General features: G+C 48.0%; 1 protein-coding gene across 1 annotated transcript; it reads right to left on the bottom strand.

The window, feature by feature from the left end:
* Positions 1 to 393: 393 nt before the first annotated feature.
* Positions 394 to 7,030, bottom strand: LOC129679863 (L-amino-acid oxidase-like). The gene is made up of 7 exons (XM_055611341.1): positions 6,954 to 7,030; positions 5,209 to 5,423; positions 4,744 to 4,856; positions 3,754 to 3,955; positions 2,123 to 2,191; positions 1,759 to 1,895; positions 394 to 1,534 (listed from the first exon to the last, which is right to left on the bottom strand). Exons 1-7 carry the CDS (start codon positions 6,982 to 6,984, stop codon positions 721 to 723), a joined length of 1,581 nt encoding a protein of 526 aa, XP_055467316.1. The 5' UTR covers positions 6,985 to 7,030; the 3' UTR covers positions 394 to 720.
* Between the last annotated feature and the right edge of the window lie 1,613 nt (positions 7,031 to 8,643).

Here is an 8,643-nt window from a genome sequence, read left to right as displayed (position 1 = left end):
GAGGAAGAGCTTAGGTTGGTTCTTTAGGGAGAGTTGGGTTTTAGTGAGGGGACAGTGGAGAAGGAGTTGTGAAATGAGCAAGGTGTCCTCTCAGGGCTGTGTGTAGACAGTGGCAGGTGGAGGCAGGAGATCTGGCTGGTGAGGGGAGCAGACTCTGTCAGGGTGACTGAGATGCCCCTAGTGCATATCAGGAGGGAGAAAGGCAGGCATTTGCTCTCTTTTTCCACCTAGGCTGGTTCAAGAGGAGAGGCGCCCAGGCACACAGCAATGGAGTTTGGGAGTATTCTGGGTGTGAGCTCCTGTGTCAGTCTGCCATTCAATGTGATGGTACCTCAGGGGGTTTGTGCGCCCTTTTAGAGATGTGCAGTTGTAACACAAGTCAGACATTGAGGCTTCTCTCTTTCTCTCTCTCTCTTTTTGTTATTATTTTGCATTTGGATACAATTTCCTTCAGGCTAAAGGCTGACTCTAGGACTCTCCAGCCTTGACTCCCACCCTCCCCAGCTTTGCTGTTTCCTGTGGAGAACTAGGCAGGGAGAGAGGCAGGAAAGGGGGTGATGTCTCCTGCCAGCTTCCCTGAGCAGCTCCTGCTTGTAGACAAAGGGACCAGAGGTGACCTCTCTCTGGGTCTCTACCTCCTTTTATCTTCTAGCCTACTCTGTCAGACTTCCCACAGATTGTTCTTGGGGCAAAACCCAACCATCCCAAACTGTTGTCTATCTACAGAGCCATCTGTCCCTGAGGGGCCTCCTTGTCCACTGCATCTTGAATGTTCCTGGCAGCCCAGATGCCCGACTTGATGGCAGTGTCTATCCAGCCATGAGGTAGGTCGGTGTGCTCCCCAGCAAAGTAGATGTGGCCCTCTGGCTGGAAGAGCTCCTCGGAATAGTCCACATATTGGTAGGGTGTGAACTCAGCAAAAGCGCCAAGGGTGAGGGGGTCCAGGGACCATTGCTTGATCACTGATTCAGGGCACATGCGCTTTAGCTCTTCCTTGGATGCATTGTGCACTGCGGCCAGGTCATCCAGGATGATATCCACCACCTGGTCATCCTTCATGGAGGTAAAGAACAGGGAATCATCGCCCACAGTGTAAGAGGCCAGCAGCACGCCCTTGCCACCTGGCAGGCTGTGGCTGGGATAGTAGATGAAGCGGGAGGGCCGGTCCGTGATGGAGCTCCCACCCTGTATGCCCTCCTTTTCCCAGAAACGTTCGTTGCACACTAATGCCACCTTGGTGGCACTGGTGTAATGCAATGAGCGCAGGGCATGCGTTTTGTTTGGGGACAGGGCTGGCTGGAAGGTGATGAGGCGTGTGGCCTTGGCTGAGGCAGAGATGATGGCGTAGTCGGCAGTGATGTTTTGCAGTGAAGAGGTGGGCCCACCTGTGCGGTAGGAAACCTCAACCTTCGTTCCCTTTCTCACCACTCTTTCTACTTTGGACTCCAGATGGATGGTGCCTGGCTTCAGATTGGCACTGAGGCCATTGGGGAGTTGGTCAAAGCCACCGGTGATCTCTGTAAAATTTCGGGACCTGAGAGAGAAAGATGAGTGGAGACACTGCAAGCTCTGTGTGTCCCAGCCATACTTCTGGTCTGAGAAGGGAAGAACCTATCTCCTGACTCTTGTTTGGACACTTTATAAATATCACCTTCATGAATACACAGCCCCGTGTCAGCTGGGGATTGTTACCTGAGTGCACCCAACATGGTGAATACCCAACAAACCAGTGCTGGGGATTGGGTTCTTCCACCTTACTCATTGTCTATGCCGAAGATGCTAAAACTCCTCAGGGACTCCAGGAGGGACTTATAGAATCCGGCATCCTCATTCATCAAGTCCCCGATGAACTGGACTGCTCCTTTGCTTAGGTTTCCTTCCTTCATTAGGTAAGCCTGTGGGGCGAGGGCACCATAGATGCAAGTGTGGGTCATAGGGTATGGAATACAGGAAGGCTTTAGCAGGGACCTGGGCCCAGCAAGGGTAGATTTGGGTTTGACAGAGGCAAAGGCTTTTGCAGTAGGAAGAGAGCATCCTGGAGGTGGGACACTACCTGAGGGCTTTGGCTGAGCCTGGAGCCCAGAACTCTATTTCTGTCCTGGGGCCTCTTTTTTTTACTTACCTTGGTGGAGTAAGAGTCATAAAGGGATAGCAGTTCAGTGCAGTTGACTGTCTTTCTGGAATCTTCGATCTGCAGAAGGTGAGGAGAGATATTGACATCAAGCTGGGTCCCAGGTGGCCAGGACAGCTAGGCTGTTGGAGACAAGGTCACAGGGCAACACATGCCACACATGTGTGGCATGCTTTTAGATTGGAATCAGGTTCTTTGGATGTCCCTTGGAGAGGCTGTGAAAGGCCAGGAAAGGGTGGTTCACAGAGCTCTTGGATGTGCCTTCTTCCCTGAGTATGTTCCCTTCATTTGAAGAAACCCGTGCTTTTGTTGAGACAGGGTCTCACATAGCCTAGGTTGGCTTCCAACTCACTGTAGAGCTGAGGCTGCTCTTCAGTTCTAGATCCTCCTGCCTCTACCTCCCAAGTATTGGGACTAAAAGCATGTACTATGACACATGACTCGAAATGAAAGACCAGTTCAGGACAAAAATTGAAAGTGAAGGTTCATTTGATAGGATACTTGCTAGACAAGACTGAGGACTTGAGTTCTAACCCCAGCATCCATAGAAAAGTAGCATGTGTTAGGCCTAGAGAGATGTCTCAGTGATTAAGAACACTGGTTGCTCTTCTGGAGGACCTGGGTTCAATTCCCCGGACCCACATAGCACCTCAAAACTGTCTGTACCTCTAGTTCCAGGGGATCTGACACCCTCACACAGACACACATGCAGGCAAAACACCAAAAACCAGGGTGTGAGCTGAGGGGCAGCTATGGTGTACACCTTTAATCCCAGCACTCAAGAGGCAGAGGTAGGTGGGTATCTTTGAGTTTGAGACTAGCTTGGTCTACAAAGGAAAAGACAGAGCCAGGCATGATGGTGTATACCTGTAATCCCAGCACTCAGGAAGGAGAGACAGGCAGTTGTATGTGAGTTTGATGCCAGCCTGGTCTACAGTCCAAGACAGCCAAGGCTACAAAATGAAACCCTGTCTCTAAAAACAGACTAATAACAAAAAATAAAGAAAACAAACAAACAAAGGGAGATCCAGGACAGCTAAGGCTACACAGAGAATCTCTGTCTCCAAACAACAACAGCAACAAAGTGGGGTGTGCTGTCACAGGGCTATAATGCCAGCCTTGAGGATATAGAAGCAGTAGGATGCCTAGGGCTGGCTCACCAGCCAATTCAGGAGAATTAGCAAGCTCTAGGTTAGGTGAGAAACTGCCGAAAATAAAATAAAATAAAATAAAATAAAATAAAATAAAATAAAATAAAATAAAATAAAATAAAATAAAGTAGAAAGCAATCAGGGAAGACACCTGATGTGGACCACTGGCTTCTACAAAAATGTACATTTTGGATGCCTGATGCATTCCCAAGGATTGCCTACTCTAGTGGCCCTTTCTTTCCATTGCTTCTGTGCACATCATGGCTCCTGAATCGCTCAGAGATGTAAGGAGAGAGTTGAGGGTAGAGTTGAGGGTAGTTACATCCTTAATAGATGTTAGAATGTAGATGAACCAATCACGAGGGTAGTGGGTGGGAATCAGGTGATCTGAGTCCACATACTGATTTGCTGTTTGACCTTAGGCACTGCCCCATTTCCTTCTTGATCCCAGCTGGGAAAGTCAGCAGGTACCTTCCTGATGGATTGGTGGAAGAGTTGTGCGGCAGTTTTGTTCTTCTCTGTGGGACTCACGGTGTAGTTCAAGATATGCGGGTCATTAGCAACGCTCTTGGCGGTGTGACGCTGTCCATTGAGTAGGTACCAGGTATTGTGGTCATAGTGGTTGAACTTATTGAGCTTCAGGCCAAGCTTCTTGACATAGATATGTGTTAGGCTGGAATAGAGACAGACATAACCCTTGTTCCTGCTGGTCCCCTGTTAGAAAGGATTCCATGTGAAATCCATGTAACCTGGTGCCTAGGAACTCAGACTAATTTCTTGCTCAGTTGTAATCTCATTTAATGTTGTGGGCATTAGCTCCTCTACTCCCAAGGCTGAAGAGGGCAAGAAGTTCGTGGAACTAAGGGCCTTTATGAAATCCCAACTAGTAGTACTCAGTAGTACAGACAGATGTCCTTTGCTCCAGGCAGCATTTGAGATCCCATTACGCACTTGTGAAGTAACTTTGAGGCTGTGTTTATGATACCCGCTTAGGGCTGGTGCAGTTTTTTGTTTTTTTTGGTTTTTTTTGGTTGCTCAGAGATTAAGTATGGGTTCAGTTTCTATTAAAGGCAAAAGGAAAGAAACATCTGTGGGGATAAGGTCTAGGACAAAGCTCGGGCTGAACACATGATAGACACTGTTAATTAGAAGGTGTTATATTTTCTCATCTTATTTTGGTGCAACTGACAAATATGAAGCTGCCCACATTTACCCTACAGTTTGATGGGTTGGCAGTAATGACAGAAATTGTTGTTTTGGGATCTATCATTTCCTGTGTGACCCTCAGCTTCCTGGGACCTCTGGCATTCTCTCCAAAGTGTGGGATGAGTATCATCCCTGACTAATTGGGTTGGATCATATGACACAGCGATACTGAAAGAGAGGCACGATGGCATTGGGGTCCCTTCTGCCTTTTCAATATCCCCTGCCGCCATATTCCTTTTCTTGCACTGGACTTACCTGTGGCTTTCTGGGATTCGCATTGCTCCTAGTTCAATGTACCAGCCTTCCTCCTTGTTTCTGTATGTGAGCACCCGACCTCCAGTGTAGTTACTGGCCTCCAAGACGGTTACCTGGGGAGCAGAGAAGTTGCTATCATTCTTAGGGAGTAAAATCCTCACCCCATTTCTCACCCCCAAATAGCTATAGGCTCTGGCCTGGTCTCTCAGAATGTGCAGGATACCCTCAGTGGAGCTGTTTGCTCTGGAGGGTCCTGAGTGATTGGGGGGCCCTTGCTTGGTAGCATAGGTCATCACTCTGGCCGCCACAAGAACATGAATGGTGGTTATAATGATGAGGGCTCAGGGTGTTTGGAGACTGATCTACACGCCACTGTGCACCTCTCCCTGTCAGGCCACTCTTTCTTTTTCCACCCAAGGAGGCAAATCGAAGGCTGATGATCAGGATTTCTCTAAACCGTCTTACCTCGTGACCAGCATCCTGCAGCAGCTTAGCTGCCACTAGGCCTGCCATTCCAGCCCCTACCACCACCACACACTTGGGATGTTCGGAGGCCTTGAGCCCATTCTGGGCTATGTCAATGAGGGTGTCATAATCGGGGTCCTGGAAACACTTGGCAATCTCCTCAGAGAAGGCAAGGCAGCTGGAGATGAACAGCAAGATCCCCCAAATAAGGATTTCTGGAAGCAGAGAGAGCAAGGGGCGGTCTTTCTGGAGTCCAGCCTCTGGGATCTATGTACTCAGAATGAGCTGGGCTGTGGGAGCCAGGCGGGCAGCCGGATGAGGACATTGTCAGACAAGTGTGAGGTTGTAGATATGAATGTTTGCTCTTATGTCTGTATGAAGGTGATTGTGTTGCACATTGTGTATTATATTGTGGACTGTAGTGTTATTTTTGTGATTAATGTGTGATTGTGAACATGGCTTGCACCCTACAAGCTCGTGGGTGTGGGAAGTTTGTAGGTGACTACACTCGTCTGCTCCTGATGGAGAGTGTGTATGCACGCTCACTTATGAGTTGTAAAGGACCGTGGCTGTGCACACCTGTCAGTTTGTGGATGGAGTGTGGTCATAGTTTGTGTTTGCATGATATGACTGCATAGTTCGTGACTGTGTGAGGGACGCATCTGTGACCAGTGTGGATGCCTGGCTGAGGATGCGTCTGTATGGGAAGTTGAGGTGGACTGTGAGGTGTGAGCTGGGCTGGATTTGAGGGCGAGAGGAATGAGATGTGTTCCTCTGCTTGAGTCTGAGGAAGAATGTGGGGGCTTGTATGGGTTCTGTGAGAGTATCTGGGAAGCAGAGCTGTGTGGGGAAGAGAGTGAGAGAGCAAGTGGGAGGGGGAGGGAGAAAGCGTATAGTTGTGGAAAGGTGAGAGTGTGTTCCTTTTTTTCAGCCTTATCTATGGTTTCTCAGAGCTTCCTTAGTAAGTCTGATATTAAGATTAGAACTCACCACTCAGACAGCCAATGACTACCATCTAACCAATCTTAAATGACTTGATTATTTTTCAGAGCTGGTCTTGTCTGACAGGAAGAGCTGTGTGGTTTCCTTGGTGTCACCTGCTCTTAGGTGGACCACACAAGGACTGTATCCCCCGATCTCCTTCCAGAAGCTGAGTCTTTGGCTGGTGGGAGTCCCCTTAGTTTGGTCTGGTAATGTCCAGGCAACTGAAGCTCCTCAAAGGAAGAGGGCTTTAGGGGCCTCTGGCTGAGGAGGCACATTAGACCCTTTCCAATGGCAAGATAGCATTCCACTGGGGCAACTCAGTAGAAAGGGGGGGCATTACCAAGCCCAAGGGAGAGTATCTCTAAGTCTCAGTCTCTCTCCCCTTCTTCCAGATCTGCCTCAACCCTCTTATCCAGTTTCCCCTGAGCTAGCAGCATTTGTTTCTTGGCCCCTGTGTCCTTTCTCTCAAACGATCCAACCCCAGACCCATCCTCCAAGTCCATCTTCATCAAATTCATTTTCAACATCCTGACCCAACACTGTATAAAAAAAATAAATCTTTAAATCCCAGGCCTTGGTCAAGCTGAATCCCTATCTCAATTCTTATTCTCTTTACTCTTATATGGTGCTCAGCTGACATCCACAGACCCACGCCCACCTCCTCGACCCGTGTCCCTCCCCCATCCAGCACCTATACCTATTTCAGTATCTAACTCTTTCTTGCTCAGTTTCCTCCAAACTGTGAGCAGGACCCCACTTACCACTCTTCTTGGCCATGGCCCTAAACCTCATGTGGAACTACGAGCCGCTCAACTTCTCTTTATAAAGCAGCAGCACCTCCTTGGTAATAGTTGGCCCTTATCCCACCAGTGCGCCTCTGGCCCTATTGACTCAGCCAAGCAGGGCAGCCCTGCCTTAAGAGCTGACCCATGAGGAGAGATGACAGTGATAACTGACCCCACCTTCTTCTCATCCTCTTCATTGCTCCTCCCAACACCCCCAACTGCCTCTTCCTCTAGAAAAGCCTCTTCTCCCACTCCAGTCCTCCTGGTGCTAAGGAGCAGGTAGGCCGTTCTAGACTTGCTGTGATGGCCCTGGGAAGGAATGAGAGCTGGATTGGGCTTCCAGTCTCTGAACTTCTAGAACAAGCCAGAATTCCTTACAGCCCCAGTACATTCTGTGTTGCCTGCTCTCTGACCGCTGTTGGTGAAGGCCCTTGGCTCTGATGTCTGTTTGGGATGGGGATCTGCCCAGGAGCTCCTGTACAGGGTTCATGCTCTCTCTGTCCCTCCTCCTCTTAGGCTCCCAGGCAGGCAGGCAGGTAGGTGCCGTCTCCAGCCTGGCCCATCTGCAGAGGCCCATTTTCTGCTCCTTCCTCTGGGACCTCAGGGCTTCCTTAGACACAGTGTACTTCCCTGGCAATGGACTTTCTTCCTATAAGGAATGGAGCCAGGTAGCTGTTCTGCCAAGATGAGCTTTGGTTTACAGGCTGACTGGCAAGAGAAATGAACAGAAAGTCTGTACCCAACCAGCAGGACGAGGCGGGGGTGGGGGTGGGGGAAGGAAGGAGCACATGGTATCCATGGCCTATAACTGGGATTCTGGCATCAGGTGGTGTAGGGAAAGGGTAGTAGCAACAGAATCAACAGAGCTGGGTTCAAGTCCTGATTTCTCCTAGGAAGTTGTGTGTTTTGGGATGTGGAATTGATCCCCTTCTGAACTTGGGCCTTCTTTCTTTCTTTCTCTTGTTTTTTGGAGGATAAATTTATTAGAAGGAAGAACTGAGAATAGAAACAGTATCACTCCCTTCTCCTTTCCCCTTAGACTTAGAGTATACATCCCAGGACTTCTGTTAGATAGCTGAAAAGCAGATAGTACCACATTCTATTTAAATATGTCTTTTCTTACTCATACATAACTATAATGAAGTTTAATTTATAGATCAGGCACAGTAAGAAATAAACAACAACAAAAGTGAAACAGAACAATTATAACACTATGCTATGATAAAATTGCTGCATTACAAGCCTTTATGCTATGTTAGAAATGTAGGGAAAGCTGTTGTGGGAAACTGTAAGCAAGCCTCCAACTCAATGCTTTCTTTAAGAAGAGTTGCCTTGATCATACAAAGCAACGGAACTCTTTAGAGCAATAGAACAATAACTAAGACAAGTGGTTATTTCCAGAATTTTCCATTTATAAATTTCAGGCCATATTAATCATGAATATCTAATTATTCAGAAAGCAAAGGCACAGAGAAGAGGATATACTACATTAGAAAGGCTGGGAAAGCTGTTGTGGGAATTAAGGGATTTTTAGCATTCCTGAATGTGGCTTTATACTCTCAAAGGACCTGAGCAATGAGACCCTCAAATTATTTTTAATTTATTTTAAAAAAATGTATTTATCATTCTTTCATATATTATATCCTGAACACACTTTTCCCTCCCT

The sequence above is a fragment of the Psammomys obesus genome, unplaced genomic scaffold, assembly GCF_907164565.1.
Source record: "Psammomys obesus unplaced genomic scaffold, mPsaObe1.curated_primary_1811, whole genome shotgun sequence".
Classification (NCBI taxonomy): domain Eukaryota; kingdom Metazoa; phylum Chordata; class Mammalia; order Rodentia; family Muridae; genus Psammomys; species Psammomys obesus.
This window is presented reverse-complemented; position numbering and strand designations above follow the sequence as displayed.